This window comes from Leptonotus elevatus, chromosome 13 (genome assembly GCF_054856555.1).
Source record: "Leptonotus elevatus isolate MCC_2025b chromosome 13, RoL_Lele_1.0, whole genome shotgun sequence".
NCBI classification, from domain to species: domain Eukaryota; kingdom Metazoa; phylum Chordata; class Actinopteri; order Syngnathiformes; family Syngnathidae; genus Leptonotus; species Leptonotus elevatus.
This window is the reverse complement of record NC_141251.1, coordinates 18,477,789-18,497,500: the sequence shown is the minus strand read 5'-3', so window position 1 is coordinate 18,497,500 and position 19,712 is coordinate 18,477,789. Positions and strand designations below refer to the sequence as shown.

The 19,712-nt window shown below is 37.9% G+C and overlaps 1 protein-coding gene and 1 long non-coding RNA gene across 4 annotated transcripts in view; both read right to left on the bottom strand.

Annotated features, from left to right (window-relative positions):
- The window catches only part of LOC147164104 (uncharacterized), a 3,834-nt gene extending 2,141 nt beyond the window's left edge, over window positions 1–1,693 (bottom strand). Inside the window, exons 1-3 of the long non-coding RNA XR_015096923.1 lie at window positions 978–1,693; window positions 724–886; window positions 273–333 (exon numbers count right to left, since the gene is read on the bottom strand). This is a non-coding gene — a long non-coding RNA (uncharacterized LOC147164104). The remainder of the gene's footprint in view (window positions 1–272; window positions 334–723; window positions 887–977) is intronic.
- Window positions 1,694–10,189: 8,496 nt separating this feature from the next.
- LOC147164103 (zinc finger matrin-type protein 4) overlaps window positions 10,190–19,712 on the bottom strand; it is an 86,255-nt gene continuing 76,732 nt past the window's right edge. For all 3 annotated transcript variants that reach the window (XM_086093837.1, XM_086093839.1, XM_086093838.1), the window contains exon 7: window positions 10,190–13,386. In XM_086093837.1, the coding sequence (XP_085949963.1) occupies window positions 13,365–13,386 (22 nt within the window). In that variant the 3' untranslated portion in view covers window positions 10,190–13,364. The remainder of the gene's footprint in view (window positions 13,387–19,712) is intronic.

Genomic DNA, 19,712 nt, shown 5'->3' with positions numbered 1-19,712 from the left:
TTGTAATTTTGCACAAGTGGTGGCAGAATGCTGGATGGTTGGTTTAAAATACTTTTTATTTTATTTTTTGGCTATATCGCTTAGCCTCAGACTAAAGTATACAATTAATCCAATATTCATTTGTTGCACGTCTTTGCAATACACATATTGCATGAGTCATTCGTGCGGCAAGATATTTTCCACATATTGTGCAGCCCTAGTATCTCCACCCTCCACTAATGTCTTGCTTCGGAAAACTGATTTCAACAACATTCAAAAAGAAATCTAGTCACCTGGTCAACTTTGGCGCAGTCTGATAGCTGTGTCTTCATCAGGTTGTGCTTCAGTGGAAACCTGGGGCAGATGAATAGAAAAATACCAATACAATTAAATTCTTACTAAGACTAGACTGCTATAATATAATTTCATGTAATCATGAATGTGCGACCAGTAATTCTAGTATGTCACATGTATGACACAATATCCAAATGTCATAAGAAATCACAATATGATAATTAACATGATATTGTGAGGTTAGCGATACTCACGATAACTGTAAAAGTAAAATAAAAAAACAAGTCACAATATTGTAAAAAATGAAATAAAAAAATAAAAAAATTATATTGAGAAAAGAATGTACTTTTGCTTTTGAGTTTTAATTAATCTTTTATGTTTTGTCAAACCTTGCACGATATCCCCCCAAAAAAACAAAATTAAGTGTGACAACACACCATATAAACATACCATAGTGTTTTTCCATTGTAGCGAAATTCAAACATGAAAACCTTCCGGGCATCATGATACACTCTCAGCCTGTTTTCACGTTCCTGTTTGCTTAGAACTTCTCCTCGATATTCAGTAGGAAAGTCTCTCTTCTGAAAGGAGCAGGAACTGAACACTCCTCGACCTTACAAAGAAAAAAGGATACAACAGAAATATTTCATTATAACAATAATGAAAACTAGACCCATACTAAAGAATATTTTACCAATACTCACCTTTGAATTAATTAATATATTTTATGGTGAAGCCATTCTTGTCTTTACCTAAGGATGAAAAGTATGCTACCTCTTCTTTGGGTTTAACTTTTGCCCTCTGTGGCCTCATGACTGACATGTCTCACTGAAGATAATGATCTAAAGCTATAGAAAAAAATGAGTTTCAATCAGTTTGATAGGTAACTTGGTGCAAATGTCTTGAAGTTGACTTTCAGTGTACCATAATAGCCTGTGCAGTGTGCAGTAAATGTGCCAACGAAAATAAAATACAGTGGATAGCACAGCTCTGCTAAATATTTGCATAAATTAAATGTAATGAACACTAACAGACTTTACTGAAATATTTCTATTGAAAGAACAAATTTAAGTAAACACAAATGCAGCAATTTACCAATACTTCATTTATACTGTACTGGTAATACTAAGCCATTGTATATTTTCACATCAAAAACCAGCCTGTTATTGATTTCCTCTTAAAAATTGCAATTAGCATTCATCTTACTCAACAGACGGTTAGCTCTGCTATGCTAACCGTCGCTAACAGAAGCGTAGCAATTCTAAATAATTAGCTGCATCCATCATAATCAACAGATGGTTAGGTATGCTAACGTAAGCTTAGCTGCACTTACACTGGACTTGCATTATAAATCATTTTCGCGAAAGAGGGAGCAATGTACACAAGCGACCAACAACAACAGGAAAAATTCGAGCTTCAAACCTACCTCATTAGCACAGCTACACGCCATCACATCTCGTGAAGTAAATAGAGCCGGGGGCGGTTCTCTATCGGGGCTGCTAGATGACGTCACTTCCGTACTCAGGGCAATATAATAAATCCCGTTCAAATCAACAAATTGGTTCAGTCGTTGGATTATGAACTTTGTTGATAAGAGTGGCTATTGTTCTATGATTTACAGTGTCAATAAAAAAAAATAGATCACATTTAAAATGAACCCCAAAGGCTCATATATTAAATGAATTACCACAGACGAAAACAAAGGATATTATTGCTAGAATTATAGATCATTTTGTAATCATAAAATGTGATTTCAGTTTCAGTTTTTTAAAAAGGTTTTTTTTTTCATTAACGAAAATGTTTTTTTGCTTTAGTAAATAAAATAACCTTGCTGCTGTCATACAGTTGCTGTCCGAGGATGTTTTAGTACTATACTTTAGTAATGGATGCATGTGTTTTTTGGCAAAATTGTGAGCGAGCCCAATTCCTTGGCTGAGAAGCAACCCTGCAAATGAATGGTCACATGATGCTTTCCTTTTGGCATGAAGCAGGACTGATGGTAGCGCTCACCTTTTCTTCTCCAGACAAGCATTTTTCCGGATGCCCCAAACATTTGGAAAGGGGGTTAATCAGAGAAAATAACTTCAACTCTTTTTTTCTTATTTTGGTCTGTATTTATGGAATCCCCTTTTCACTGGTCACACCAGGCCATCCTCCAAAAGTCTTACTCCCTCACCATGGGTGTAGATGCACTCATACCTGCTTACTGCCATTCCTGAGCAAGCTCTACACTGGTGGTGATGTCCTTATCCCGCAGCTGAATCAACTTTGGGAGATAGTCCTGGCATTTGCTGGATTTTCTTGGGTGCCCTGAAGCCTTCTTCACTTAAAGTTTGTAAGGTCACTAAAGGAAATTACTTTAATTTTCATGGCAAATAGGGACTTTGCAATTCATCTAATCACTATAACATTCTGGAGTACATGCAAATTGCCATCATAAAAAAACAATAATAATAAGTCAGCACTGGAGATTTTTAGAAAATCAATGTCATTCTCAAAACATTTGGCCACTGGTGTACAGAAAGATGTTACATTGTAAAGGCAGGGTGGGATGTTAAATGATGAATCAATATACGGCACTGACAGTTTCTCTGTCTCTGCCTCCAGCTGTTCAAAGTGATGTGATAAACAGCTGTTAACCATTGTATATTTTCAAATAAACAACCACTGCAAGAATTAAATACTGAAATATATAATTAAATGTCATAGTGTATTTCATTATTTAATTTATCTACTTAGGAATTGGTGGCTGCAAAAAAAAAAAAAGGCTCTGCGTCTACAGACAAACATTCACAATACACAGCATTTTGAGAAAAAACTGAATTATGGGGACATGTGCGTAATTGTGGGGACAGGTGACGGTCAGCCAATCAAATGCTGTGAAATTTACACTGGTGTGAATAATTCATGAAGTGGTGCATTACGAGGACCTTCCTACAGGGGGCGTCATCAAATACACAAAAATACACAAATTCATGTAATTATGGTTTACAAGGACATTGGCTAAAACTTTGGATTTAAGCCTTCTACAGCCCTAGAAGCACTTCTGCATTGAATGAATTATGAGGACATGGGCTGTGTCCTCATAATTCAAAATGTCCTCGCAGTGTTGCGTGTATTCAGGTGACATGTCCTCATAATACACAAAGGCAAACACACACACACACACACACACACACACACACACACACACACGCACACACACACTCAAAAGTTGCAATATATCAAAACTAAGACACTTACACACACATCAGCATGCAAGATAACCCACCTGTGCCTTACAGCCGCACACACCACGTAGACAAACACACGCACGTACGTATGCACGCGCATACACACGCCCAGCATGCCACAGTGAAGGTGTCAGTTCAGCATTTTAATTAAAGCTCCTCTCCCGAGCCGTGCAGCAGCAGCAACAGCGAAAAGCACTTGGCAAAGCGTCCTCATTTGAAATACAGCGAGAGACACATTTGGATTATTGCAGAAGCAAAACAACGTCTGCGTGAGTGGAGAAACAGTCTTGTTGGCTTCATCCGAAATTAAGGTTAAAAATAGTGGATATTCTGTCAGAGTTGTTTATACATGATTAAATTTTATTATCATGCAGTTACATAATGACTCCGGCCTTGGTCCCAGAGGCAGACACGGTGGCTTCTACTTAACCGTAGTACTATCGTAGAAGTTTTGTTTGACCTTGTATAACAACAAAATATTTATATTGGATTGTGCTGAGAATAGATGAAAGCACTGACCTGGTTAGGCAGGTAAGCGATACAGTAGAGTTCGAATTGCGATACAGCATCCATCCTTTGGTTATTCTCATTAGAATCGATCGAGGGTGAGCTGACTTTGAGTGGGAGGTGGGGTCCACCCTGGACTGGTTGGGTTTATTTCAGTCCCTCAAGGTATGATTGGAACATATGGCTGGTTGTTGGACCCCCTGTACATGTTTTGTTTGTTTGTTTTTTGTGTGTTTGGACTAAAACACACACACACACACAAGTTTGGCTGCAATGCCAAATAATAATATCAAATAATTATTTAATCCTGGGTCCTGAAGACCGCTAAGGCCTCCGAGCTTGCACCAATGGTCTCATCACAATTGCTGCCATCGGACATCTTATCTTTGTCTGCAAGTATTAGCACAATATGTATTTGTTTTTTGTTAGTTTTTTGTTGGCCGTTTCATGCCGCCAAGCTCCATCCATCGTCTCAAATGCCAGCCAAGGCTGTGGGCTTGAACCGAGGAGGGCTGGGACGTGTGGACAATGCTTTTTGACAGGGACTGACAATGAACATGCTGTGTAAAGAGGGGTAGCGAAGTGGAAATTGTTTGTTACTGTCCCACTTGGGCTCGCATCAACATTGTCAGCAGCAACAGCCAGTCATGGTTGCAATTTGTCTTTGACTTTTAGGATAGCTGGAAAATGAGGTTTTCAAAGTTCTGTGCTTTTGAAGTATAGTGTGCCTTTGGATTAAAAGTGGATTTTAATAACATGTTTACGTTTACACTCACAGCTGAATTTAAACATGAACCCCCCCCCCCCCTTTTTTTTTAATATATATATTTCTGAAGGTTAGCAGTGAGTATTTCTTCATAAAATTATCTTTATCCTCTAAATGAACAATTAAGATTAAGTTGTGTGGCTTGTAGGAGGTAATTTCATTATGCAAAATAGGCTGTAAAAATTGTGACACAGACACGCAGAGGCTAAACTGTTGATGACATGGTGGTGATTTTTGTACATGGTGGAAGCGCTGTCATCATTCTCTGGTGCTAAAATGAAATTGGCGCAATGTTGAATTTGTGCAGATTATAATGAAAAGGTCTTCCTGAGCAAAATGTGTCAGAAAGCTCTGTCTCAGTTGCAGGTCATGATTCTTCAACAGGATGTGAGACTCACTGTGCATCTTACAATCATCAAGAGATAGCAACTGTTATTTCCTTTTCTCAGGAAGAATGCTTGGCTTGCGTCACCCTTGAGCCACATCCTTCCTGGGAAATGTCAACTGAAAACATACTGACATTTCAAACTAAATATGTTCTTTTAATTATGCAGTGGCAGACGGTCACAGTCAGGAGACTGTAATTAATCTACTAACATGACTTCCTGAATGAGTGACCCTTAGGCCAATTGATCACGGTTTCTTGATTAGGTGTGCCATCCACTTCAAATAAATGGCTCTATCCCTTAAAAAAAGACAGTAGCTGCAGTTTTATCCACTTGATAGATTTATACATCTTGGTGTCTGCTAATCCTCCAAAAGTTGTACATATGATTTAGAATAAAGGTCTTTTTTTTAAAATAACCTTACCATTCCAAAGCAAACAAACAAACAAACAAAAATCACAAACATAACAAATATGTCTCTATTTTCTTTTAAAAACTGTAAAAATTTGAAAGAAATTTGTAGTCTGCAGTTTATATACAGTATATATATATATATATATATATATATATATATATATATATATATATATATATATATATGAGTGGTCCTACATTTGTTTTAAAAGATGTAATAACAATTTATTGTGTTCATTTGAACCCTGTTGCTAACCAGAACAGCAGCACCTACTGAGACACTAAACAATTTCAGCCTGTTCCAAATTTTCACTCCACATACAGATGTACAGAAACTCTTCAATGTTGTTCTTGAAGACAAAGTATTCAACAATACTACTAATAATACAACAACAATAATAATAATAATAATAATAATAATAATAATAATAAATAACATCAGCCAATGTTACTTTTCATTGAAAAACACTTCTTCCCTATATTTCCCAAAATTTTAATTTTTTATTTCATTTTGAACTGGTGTATGTTTGGACATTGTTGTAAATCAGTACTCAATGTTGTTCTTGAATACTTTGTCTTCAAGCAAATCAGCAAAACGTCACATCAACACATAAAAAATATCCTCCCAGTATAAAATTCTTAAATTTGATAAATGTGGCCTTGTCGATGACATGTTGTTTATTTTTTTGCGATGAGCATGACTTATTTATTCCACCCAATGTCTTTACATAATTTTTGTTTTGAACAAATAACGAACATTGAAAGATTAATACTATAGCTCAATTTAGATGCAATTTTAACATCCCCATTTGCAGCTGAGTAAATAAACGACCCTGGCAACTTTTTAAGTAAAATATGGCATTTGTTACAAACCCTTTAATACTATTATTAGTCTGAAAGCATTGATCACTTATCAAAGGTAATTGTGTGAACATGCAGCACCGAGACTACCTGCATGTTTGCAACTGCACAGGGATTTACCCACCTGAGATCATCAATATAAATGAACTTGATACTTTACTCCACTGTGGGCTAACCGGAGGGTTGACCTTGTATTCTAACCCCCCTTACTTATGATACACATTAATTGGATGGAACAGTGCAAAAGATATGATACCAGTTTGAATCTTTTATTCAGTGCATCTCCTGTTGGCGCAGCATCTCCTCCTTCCTTGAGTTCCCCTCGCTCCTTTCATCGCTCTTGTTTTACTCAAAATAAATATAAGAGCATTAGTAAACACGTCATTCAGTTATCCCGCAGCTCCGTCCTACTGGCAGGTGATTGTGTTCTTTATGTCAACATTTATTGAAAGCGCGCACGGCGTCTGCGACGCGCCACAGCCGATCGTCCTCAGTCTTCTGCATCGGCGGCGTTACCATGGAAACGCTGCTGCTAGCGCCAAGCTTTGAAGCAGTTCCCTCATTTGGAAACAAGCGGAATATACTTTTTCTAATCTTCCAGAATGCTTGCCGCATTTTTATATTCAAAACAAATCACATCCCAGGTTTCCTCCATTCGCATGCACCGCCACGTCTGCTTCCACTTTCATCTTAGATTACATTACTTGCCCCTTTTTTTTTAAGGGACAAGAAAGTCACTGATGTCGAAGCAAGTTGTGACATTAGAAATTTTAGAAATAACATACAAACCTTTATCGCAGTAGTCAGTCTTAATGTCCACAATAAAATGTCTGGTTAGTATTACATGTATAAAACAGTATTTAAATGTTTGACCCAAACTAAATGCATATTTAAAACTCAGAAGCCAATTTCCTGGATTATAGAATCACCAATAAGTGTTCATTGTGAGGGGAATGAGACCTTCTTATGTTGACTGTTGTATAATAAATCCATGATGATTAACACTAAGAAATACAAAAAATTGTCATGTTTCGGTTCTGTGGGGGTGGGGTTTTTGTTTGTTAAGGGTGTTTTTGTTGTTTTTGTCTGTGGTTGGTGTTTTGTGTTCCTGGTTTCTTCCCATGTCTCGTTATGTCTAACCATGTTCACCTGTGTGTGTCTTCTCTTCCCCAGGTGTGTCTCATTAGTGTTGGTGTACTTAGGCCCCGTCCACACGAAAGCCAGTTTCAATGTATCCTCACAAGTTTCTTACCGTTTAGGCCATTCGTCCACACGATGGCGCGGTTTCAGAGCTTGGAACCGATCACTTTTGAAACCGAGCTCCAGAGTGGAAAGATTTCAAAACAGCCCCGTACGCGTTCATCTGGACACCATATGCAGGATACTCCTCTAGTGATGACATAATGGTCGCAGCTCGATGACGCATTGTCGCAGTTTGATGACGTATGCGGCAATTCTTGCGTGACTGCGCGTGAACCGTCAGTCTGTCAACAACAATGGCGGATAGCGGTGTCATAGTCATTTTGCGCAGCCTCCTTAGCTTGCTTATGCTTTTGCAGCAAAATATTTTGCTTCTTTATTCATTTCTCCTGTGATTGTCTTTCTCATGTTGATTCGATACATGCAAAGGCATGTTTGTTCTGTAGATTGCAATAAAGTTAGAAAAAAAAGTGTTCTTCTTCTACGCTTTCCGTTAACTCCCTGTGGTTGCGCTACAGCGCCACTCCAGACTTGGCATATACATTACAGCCGTTAAACGTCCTCAGCGTCTTCTTTTGGACACACGCAAGTCTTGAAATGCTTCTGTGTGAACGAGATATGTTTGAGAAACGAAGCCGGCTTTGCTTCCGTCTGGGCAGGGCCTTGGTCTGTTGTGTTTGTTCAGTCAGTGTGGGTGTATTGTCTGTAATGTGTGAAAGTTCGTGTGTCAAGCCATCGCCACAGCCAAAGTCATCGCCACAGCCAAGTAGCCATTGTCACAGCTAAGTTGTCCTCGTCACAGCCAAGTCATAGCCACTCCACGGCAAGTCAAGTCGAGGTAAATCAGGTCCTGTGACATCACACTCGTTCCAGTCATGGCGACCAGTCTGCTCACTTCCCGTCCAGTCACGGCAACCAGTCTGCTCATGTCCCGTCAAGTCATGGCAACAAGTCCAGTCATGTCCCATCCAGTCTTGGTTGTCTGCTCACCTTTCTCCCTATGGTTAATAAAAGTACCACGCATTGCACTTGATTCCTGCATTTCGGTCCACCATCCCACTCACAATCCATCATGGCAAAAATGAGGCTTCAAAATATAAAAAAGGTTAAGAGAGTAGTTGCTTGAGAAACACATATGGCATATGGGATTATAGGAAAACAATGCACATGTTAAAAGTTTTACCCCCTCCATTTGGTATTATTATTGTTATTATTATTTTCCTTATTTTTATTTTATTTATTTTTTTGTTGGCGGGTGCACAAGCCAGAACTGTGTCTGTCAACACATACTTCGTACACATAAGTGGGAATAAAATAAACATGAAGCCAAATAAGATACTGTTATTTCCTTTAAGACCCTTAATTAGCGGCGCCTCAGTCTAATGTTGTTCATGTAATTCATTTACTACCGTAGGGATTTGTATTGGAGTAGATTTATTTTTGAGTGAATTTGTTGATGTCTCCACCCAAAAAAAACAAAACAATCAAAAGGACTAATTATTCTGTATTCTGAAAACGATGAGCTGGTTCTGGAGTACAACAAAGCCTGAAACTGTGATGTTCTCACCATCTGTTACTTTGAGGCATAGTTTCGTCTTATTTAATGTCTGAGCATTTCATCGTAGTGGAGAAGTGGACAGGGAAAACATTTAAAATGTGAATTACTCCAGAAGTGTGGAACTGCCAATGTGGAGTAAACATTTTTTTTGAATAGCAAATACATTTGATTATACTTGTGAATATGTTTACACATACTTGAAAATTGTCATGGTTCGGCTCTGTCTTGTTGTGCTGTATTCTTTTTTTATTTTTTTGTGCCAGAGTGAGTGGGGGGCGTTCCCCTCGAAGCACGCACCTGCAACACATTAACAATGAGTGGACTTTAAAAGAGACTTCCGGAAGGGTACCGAACTGTCAGATTATTCCTTGCTCATCGTCTTGTCCAAGCGAACTCTGCACTCCAGTTTTGCACTTCCTGTCCATTGGCATTAGCTCGAGTTTTTCCACGTGTAAGTTATCCACGTCGCTTTCTGTTGTAGCTTTTTTGTGTTTATTAGCGATTTTACTGTTTTCTATTTCCTTGCCTACTGCAAGCGTTTTTTCTTAATTGTACCCTCCTTGCCTTTTGCAAGTGTTTTTTCATTACTCTATTATTCCTTGGTTCCGTGAAAGTGTTTTTGTAGTGTTTATTCTTGGAATAAACAACAAATTGTATTTTCCTTTCCAAGCATATTTGCAAATCTGTTTATTCGTTCGAATGTAGTAATACCTAATCACGTACTAATGCATAATAAATTACATTAGTGCGTTTAAATGTACATGTAGGCTAAATGCTAAAAACTTGTTTTTCCATTATGCCATAGGGTATTAACATGCTCTGTAGAAAAAGAAAAAAATCCACAGCACTATCATGATGTTTCAGAATGTGTGTAATTTTCTGTAGTTTAAAAATTACTTTTTATTCCACCAGTTTCATTCCCCAAATCCCCTGTGTGGTGTTAAGTGCAGTCATTCTCCATTACACACTCAAAAGTCATTTTATTCTCATATCAATGTCAGCATATTTATTTTTCAATAATAAGAACACATTTCCCTCATCACCCGGTGGCTTAGTGCAGATAAACAATATAAATACAAAACTCTCGTAAATCTCAATACACAGACTTGAAGCTACTGCTTATTTATACAAAACTTTTTTCTTTTTCTTTTTTTCTTTTCCCGCATCTAAGCAGTCTTTTCAATCGTCCAGGGAACGCTGTCTAATTACAGTAGGTCATTTGCAGTTCATTCTTCTCTCACAGAATGCACAAATAAAAACAAGTGAAAAAGACTTTGTTCGAAAACAAAGAATACTAGCTTAGTAGTGCTGTGCCGTTTCTTCCTTCCACTCTACCATTGGCTAATGCCAGTGTAGCAACAGCACAGGAAAGCGGAGACTTTACCCCTCTTAAAGTGCTACGAACAATTCAAAATTCACTTTACAAACACTCTGATAAGAGGACTTACACAATGTTGACAGTTCAGGTATCAAAAGGTGTGACTTTTTAAAGAAACTGGTGAATCTGTACTAAAATTTGCCATCTTTGTTGCTGAGGTGTGAGCCATAATGCATTATTAAGCTATAACACTAGAGAGCAGCACTATTGCCAAAATGTGCAAGCAATTTACACAAAGAACAAAAAAGAAGCAAGTGAAAGCAATATTTTCCATGCATGGAGATACAGTATCATTACACACTGACTGCTACATAATTTGCAAGTGATGTTTTTCCTCTGGCTCTAGCAACAGAAAAAGTTAGAATAGACATTGCCCTTTACAACAGACCAGGAGAATTTTTGTTGCCTCCGGACTGCTTGACATCAATATTCAGCTCTGTAGGAATGTTTTCACTATCTTCGACATGAGCGTCCAGTTGAAAAACTGAAAAGTCATTTTTGTGCTGCTTTTTGTCTGCTGTCATCAATCCAAGGCAGCATTTGATACTTCAGAATCACCTCATTGATGGTTATCGATCAATGGTTTGGTTGGAGCTCCTTCCGTCCTGCGTAGTCGCTGTCACACAAAAATAACTTTTCATGCAAGCTGAGGTCATTAGGGCTTTTCTTGTCCTCGGGTTTTGAAAGAATGGGCCTGAGTGGTTGTGTGGTGTAAGAAGGAGCCGAAAAATTTATATTGGATCACTGTCCAAACACTTGGCACCCTCGACCGCTTGATAACTTCAATATTAAATGCTGTTCTATGGCCATCATTTTAATATACGGTTCAAAACAAATTATTCATACCCTGGCCAAATGAGGAGTTCAAATGAATGTCTTGATTGAGTCTAGAACGAAAGTGGCAAAAACTAGTGTGTTAAGGAATACTGATGACAATTTATTTTGGGGGGGGGGGGGGGTTGTGATACTTCTTTATATATATATATATATATATATATATATATCAGTCGTTCATTTTCTATGCCGCTTGTCCTTATTAGGGTCACGCGTGTTCAGGTGTTTTTCCTTGCCCATATTTTACATTACTTAAGCATTCGCGCTATTTTACTCACGTAGATCCTGATATCAGGTAAAAAAAAATAAAAATAAAATCTTAGTTATACAGTGCACTCTGTAAAGATTTTGTGTTTGTGTGGTAGAGTGGAAAAGAAGAGGGGCAGAAAACCACATCTATACAAGTTATGAGATCCCACAAAAATTCTTGTTTATTTAAACTGCAACTTTTATAGCCTGGTTGTACAGCACCTTTTTCTTCATATATGTACCAAAAAAAGGAAACAACATCTTAGGTAGTGTTACGAGGTGAGTTGATAGACAAAATAGGAGCTAAAACAAAGGTGCTATTTAATGTCGTCACTTTTAGCCAACTCACAGTAAGAGAATTACATTACACAAAAACTATTAAAACATAAGCTGGCCTTCTGTAACTGCTGGATAGCACTTCTGTTCATTTCCATATTAGTCTAGTTGGTTTATATTCCGCAACACCGGGATTATGGGATTTTTATGTTTTGATTTAGGACTGAATGTGAAACTATCTCATAAGCGCTCTAGTTTTAATTCTACAATGTTGCAATGTATCAAACTGATTCACTGACTGACCATTTAGGAAGACCTTTATTTGCTTACTGCACCAAGTAGAATTTCTGGTATTCAATTTTTTAGAGTTTAGTTTATTGAATACACAATATTTAAATATATTTTAAAAAAAATATTCCCCTCTGTATTGCCGAGGTATCGAATCGGGGTCGGTATGAGCAGGTACTCAAGATTAAGTGACTCAGACTCTGGTGCAAAAATTTGAATGGGAAATCCCTAGTTCAGTTATTTGGAACAAAGCATACACACATAACCTTGAGTAAAAAGCTACATGCTGCTTCACCAAGTTCCCATTTGCAGCCTATCCCAGTACATTTAAATGACAATAGTCCTTTTTACAGTATTTAAACTCCGATGTCACTTGAAATGAATTAAATATTTTTATAAAAAAAAAAAAAAACTAATTAGACAACGTAAACTGGACTCTTCTCCACGTCTGCATTTGAGTAAATAAACATCTGTGACCACCACACACACTTTGCATAAATATCAGAACATTTCAATCCAGTATACATTTTGGTCATTGGATATGCGTGTACAAAGGGTATGAATAATTTATAGATTATAGATATTCGCAAAAAACAAACAAAATGTTTTTGTTTTTTTGTTGTTGTTTTTTTTTTTGTGCAAAAACACTCATTTATAGAAAAGTAAATCACTTTAACTGAACATTTGGCCAGTGTATAAATATTTTATGCTTAACTGGAAGTAACATTCTGGGCATTGACATCGTTAGAATCCAGGATTGTTTCACACGAGTTGTTATTTTCATTATTGTTATTATTATTATTATTATTATTATTATTATTATTATTATTATTGTTATTATTATTATTATTATTATTATTATTATTATTATTATTATTATTATTATTATTATTATATATGGCAGTCCACAGCCACATAGCCTCTGGTGGCTGTCTGTGTACAACTCCTGTCAAACACTTCGGTTTCAAATAAATCTCGAGAGATATCATTTTAGGTGACAACAATTAAATAACCCACACGTGCATGATGCAGATGTGTGGACGGACGTCTTGGACAGTCGCACACACAAACACACTCGCACACTGTTCAGTTTCGGACGTATGGCAGGATTTCGGACGTCGGCTGACTCCATCTCGTTCTCTCACTGCTGTTGCTGCTTCAGGCTGCAAACGAACAAACACAGAAAATAATTTATTAGTCTTGTTTGGTGTCTGATGTGGGTTCATGTGACAAGAAATTGCTGTTTTTACCAGGGGCAACATGGATGAAGCCCACGGGCAGAAAGCAATTCTGTTTGTGGCATGCCCAGGACCACGGCAAGTAATCTCATTTACCTTTAAATCCATGTGGCCTGCATTCTTAATCTAGTGTATGACTGCAGAACAAAACAAAAGTGTTGAAACTAATAAGGAGAAATCAAATGAATATTTTCATACTCTGTGAGGCATTTATCTCCTTTCAAAATAATTCACCTGGATATGCTTAAAATTAAAACAAAGTGAGCAGACAAAATGCACAAATCCTTATATTTAACTTTCATTTGGGGTACCTCATTTACCGTAAAGGTGGCCCTTTATCTAAAGCCGCGGATTGTATGTCATAATGGAAGCCGCCATGGCTGCATTCTGCCATGAAACAAAGCACCTAGCACTTGCACAAAGAGATGAATTACGCCAAAGAAAGCCCACTTAATCAAGCATTTTTAATCACATTTGGACTCCCTGCAGAATAGCCAGATTTAAAGGATCCATTATTGTGACTAATCCCGATCTTCGGAGTGGAGCTAAATTTAATAAACAGCAGGGCTGCTCAACTGGTGGAATGTAAACCAAAATCGTTTTGGGCAGGTATGCTGACAGCTAGTTTTATTTTGTTATTTATTTATTGAATGAATGGCCATCTAACTTGTTTAGTCAGGTATTTTTCATACTTTGTATTTATGAATAGAGAAAAATTGTTGTGTTACTGTTCTATTGCTTTGGAACAAAACCTTGAAAAATCAAGCTGTGGCCACTTTCTGTCCTTATTACAACTAATTAATCATTCAAATAAGATGTCGTACTCAGATTTAGCAATATGATGATGCATTCACTTTATCTATTACAAAGCATCAGACAGTATCTGCATCAGTATTTGCATCTGTGATACTGTGATTACTTCATTTAGAATAAAATCAATACCAATTCTTCCAGTATTAGGCACCAGCATCACTAGTGATATATAGTAAAGTGTTTTTTGTTTGCATTATAGTCTCCTTTAGGCAAGGCAAGGCAGCTTTATTGATATAGCACAGTTCATACACAAGGCAACTCGGTGTGCTTTCACACAAGCAAGGACGCACCTAAAAGCATTTAAAAACAAAGCACGTAATGACATTCAGAAATAGAAAATAAAAATAATTGACATTGAACACATTATTTAAAAGAAAAAAAAAGAAAAGTAGGATTCTGAAATTACTAAAAGACTAATCTGTGAAATCGATTTTAAAAATTGTGCAAAAAACTTTAATCAAATGTAAATCAAAGGTATGGAAGGAATGTATTTACACTTGCACATTCCGTTTGCTTTCAGCATAACAGCTAAATGCGGCTTCACCATGTTTGCTTTAAACTTTGGGCTGCTGGGTTATACTCAATCTGCATTTATCACATGCATTTGTCTTGTTCTTCCCCAGTTTCTTTGTATTGCTCTTGAAAAATGCAATTTACACATGTAAATGCTTCAAATGTTAAAATGATGATATGGAATTTCAAATATTATTTTTGAAGAGCGGCACGGTGGCTGACTGTCCGCCTCCCAGTGCAGAGGACGTGAGATCGAGTCCGGGCTTCGGCCTTCCTGGGTGGAGTTTGCATGTTCTCCCCGTGCTTGCGTGGGTTTTCTCCGGGTACTCCGGTTTCCTCCCACATTCCAAAGACATGCATGACAGGTTAATTGATCACTCCAAATTGTCCATAGGTGTGATTGTGAGTATGAATGGTTGTTTGTCTGTGTGTGCCCTGCGATTGGCTGGCAACCAGTTCAGGGTGTACCCCGCCTACTTCCCGAAGCCAGCTGGGATAGGCTCCAGTGCCCCCCGCGGCCTTTGTGAGGACAAGCGGTTAAGAAAATGGAAGGATATTTTCTTTGGTTGTGCTTCTATTGAATGGGCTGATACGTAAAGTCAGCTTTTTAAGTTAGTATTTAAAAGTGGCTAGGTTCTTTTGACACTGTGTGACCTAATATACATCTCTTTCGGAAGTAGATAAAACAGTGACGATAGAAAGTTGAATAAATAGTCAGAACATGAGAAATGAGGCTCCACACAAGCGTGGAAAGGAATATTTAATGATATGCTGTACCATGAAAGTAGCAGAAAAAAACATAGGGGTGGTTCACGTTTGTATCAATTCAGTATGAGGAAGAGATGGAAGAGACTTTGGAAGTGGGTTCATTTTCGGGGCACACTTGGTGGCGGCCTGAGTTCAACTGTGAAACGAAATTCTAACTTCAGTGCTCAGAATGAGTTTGGCATTGTGGTTGTGCTGGATGCAAATTTCACATCTTTTTATGTCTATAACTGCACAGGAACAAAACAGGAAGAGCAATAAGCAGCCATGATGCCTGATTGTCCCTCAGAGCAATACAAGCAACAAGAATCTCACCCTCGGACTTGAGTCTGAAGTGCTAAATGAATCCTGACATAACAGACAAGGTGTAGGGGCCACTGGTCTAACCACCATGAGCAGTATCGGTGCTGCCAGCTTCTATAAAGCATGTGTCCAAACCTTCCAATTAGGACGCGATGGAGTGGTGTTGTTTTTGCAAGGTCCGCGATACGGGTGGATGGATGTGGGACATTTTATTCCATACGTACGGAGGCAAACACTCTGCTCACGTCTTTGTTTACCTCTTCGAGCAAAGGTAAAAGCAGACAATGTGGCGTATGAATACTTGGCATACAGTAATAATTACATTACAGTAATAATTGCTAGGGGTGTAATGCTATGTATTCAAATGAATCTTTTTCAGTATGGCTCACTCGGTATGGTACAGAGGTGGCTACTCCATGGAACCTAATAGGTAAACAACAGAAATAATAACTGCCTTGCACTCTGGTCACATGTCTACTGTGTAAACAAGCTTCTGGCTAGTGGTCATCTTGGCTAATGTTTCAACAAAAAATAAATCAACTTCAGCTGCATTAAACAACCTCTCTGTGGCTCTATAGATGAGCCATTGGTGTTTTATAGTATAATCATTCAACCTGCTCAAACTAGGGCTGTTGCACGTTGTCTGCTTATTTCCTAAAACCTAAAATCTTTCTTTAATTGAAGAAGTTACGGTTGGCAATTTGCAGATTTCATTTTATTTTAAGCTTTATTAAATATGTCCTTTTTCACAGACAAAAACAGTTTTCGTTATCATTTTGTTCCCTTGTTACCTCCTACGTCAACTGTGACCTTACAACCAAGGTACCACTAAAGTCCTGTATTTCCTACAAAACAGTGCGATGTCTGAATCATGAGGAACAATGAAAGGACAGAGGACAGGCAGAGTTAACAAAATGAATGTAAAGTACACTGCAGCGAGGTGATGGCACACAAAAGGCGTGCGGTCGGTGTGGGTCCATCTTAAATGAAGGTTTTAAGCCCATAATCTGTCCCTGAACCACACATGTGGGCGGCGAGCTATATGAAGATGAGAACATGAAAGCAATAGAGATAAGTGAAGGTCACCTTGGCACCTCTCATTTGTGTTTCCATGTGTGCCAGGTACAGCATCAGTGGTTATGGGAGTAGGCTACAGTACTGTGAATCACGATTAAGGTGTGCTTTCTTCTTACTATTGGCATAGAATGTTCTTTGGGCTAGGATATCATTATGCGATTGAGCATTTTTACACCTTATTTGAGGACTGCCATAAACATATGCTAAACAATGGCAAAGTTACCTGACAAATTATGAGTGCAGCTGGCAGTTATTTTGTAAATTCTACCTATTGTTACATAACAGTGGGGCGGAATTGTAAACTCTAGCAACCTTTTTGTTTGTATATGTATGTCCTTTTTAAATAGCCATAGTCAAATCAGATCAGCTCAAAATGAATTTGTTTGTATTATTTTTATTAGGCTTTGATATTCAGAAATAATAGTAAAAGTGTTTACTAAGGTAAGTAATTTATGCCCCCACTAAGATAACAAAAGAAGAATGTGTGTGCATGGCAGATGCGATAGCGGGAGAGGCTAACCGACAACAACAGATCCAATTCCAAATGCATGTATGCAAGCCTGCCCATTAACTGGTCAATCGCTTCCTACTTAGCACTGTAATCTCTCGTGCTCTCTGTTGCCCCCTCCCTGATTTTTACCACCACCTCCTGATAAATGTACATTAGCTGGTTTAGCAGTTTGTGTACGTGCCCTCTGTGACACTGATGCCAAATAATTAGCAGGGTGAGCAGGCTAAAAGGATTGTCCTCGACCTCACCAGCACACCCTCAGGGCCTTCCGTTCACGTCAGCATCAACATTGCACATTGCCGCAAATAAACTGTAGACAACACTTACAGTTAATGTCAGGCCAAAGGTCAGAATCATATAAGCACCCAGCATACGTTATTTATTCCTTGTGAGGGATGCAAACGTGATTGATTAGTATTATTTTGGCTGTTATAAATCATCTTCAATACTTTTTGATTGGCCTTCATACCTCAGTATGTAACGCCTAAGGAGGAATGATTGTAATGAATTGCAAAATAGTGCACCTTTTTGCAATTGTGAGTTCAGCTAGCCAATAGTCAGGCTTACTTTATAAAGGTGCTAACACAGATCATCGGCATACCGGCAGTTGGTGTTTATGCCAGAGGCTTTCGCAAGGGAGCAAAGATTATTTGTTATGTATTTTACTAAAGATATAGGAGAAAAACAAGATTTGGTAACATTGCAACTTCTTAGAAGAGGGAGCAGGAACTTTGGACCACATTTTGAATTAATCAAGAAAGGAAGAAAAGTGGATACGGTTGTGAATATTACCTGCTGCTGTAAAGTACAGTTTTCATGCAGCCAATAATCCCTTTTAAAACCTGAATATTGGTAATATTCAACTTTTTAAAGGTTATGTAAACATGCGCAAAAACTTGAATGTGCTCTTATTTGGGTTTTTAAAAACCCCATTTGTAACTGGAATATTTGTTCATTTAACGCATTCGGAATATTAGCTCATTCGGAATACCTTGACTGAACGGGACATGAGTTTGCCGTTGTGCATGCTCTTTCCACAAGGAATCTTGGTCTTTGGAGTACAGGAATGACTTGTATGCACGGCGCCGTTCCACTCACTAAATGAACCTCACTCGAGCACAGCAATTTCTCTGCTGCGTTTTCATGTTACTTTCTGTCTCTATGGCAAAAATGCCACAGTGCGTATACACGTGTATTTAAATCCATGCTTCTGCCGTGTAACCCACCGGAAATACTCGAGCACAGGTAAACAAACCTGACGATGCAGCAAAGAAACACAGATTTGGAGCGAGGAGAAAGTTAAAAATGGAAATAGCGACCATTAGCATAATGACATTGTCCATGTTTCGCGCTTTTGAACGGCGTATTTCAATTGAGTACAATGACCACATATGCAGGAATTTTGACTGAATATTCACTGCATGTAAACATAGTATCACAACAAGCAGCTCAGTTATTCTAATAACCACCATTGGCCAGTATTATGATTTGTTCATATGATAGTAAAGTTTTTTTTAAATAATTAGTTAATATGTGTTTAAAAAAAAAGTATAAGCATAGAAAACACAACACTAACATCAAGGTTTTTGTACAGTGCTAATGAGAGCAGCACCCAATATTTTTTGCAATGTTGTACTTTGTTTTCCAATATTTTGTCAAATCCAATATATTGTAATTGGAGTGAAACATATTATGAATCCTGTTATATCACAGTATTGTGCGGGAGTGTAAGTGAATCATTGTAATCTGACTGAATCAGACCCTGATAACAAGTTCCACCAATATGGTCCCCATGGTAGTCCACAAGAACCTCATAAGTACCCCGCGGGCCTGTTCCAGAACTAGACCACCAGTGAAATGTATCCTTTTTTCTTTTTTTACCAGCAAATAATTTCAGGACATTCAGAAGTTAATATCTCACCGTTGCATTAATCAGTACCCAAGAAGTAGCTTTCAATTTTGGAGTGTAGCATCTCTTAATTGTATTGTATTGCATCATTACATATTGGCTCATTTCATATTCTCTAATCTACCTACAAAAAAAAATATTCCAGGTGGATTTATAATTTTTTATTTTCTAGTGGAAGTTGACCATGCATGCAGCTGCCTACCGGTGCTTCTGTAGTACATTCAGGTAAGTACCCTGGCATCATTGCAACACATTGTGCAGTGAGAAAATGGCCTGCCAAATAGATCTCGTTATATCTCTGCTGTTATCTTCAAAAACAGCTCCAATTACAGTGAGCAGTCTGCTGCGACAGTGTGCAGG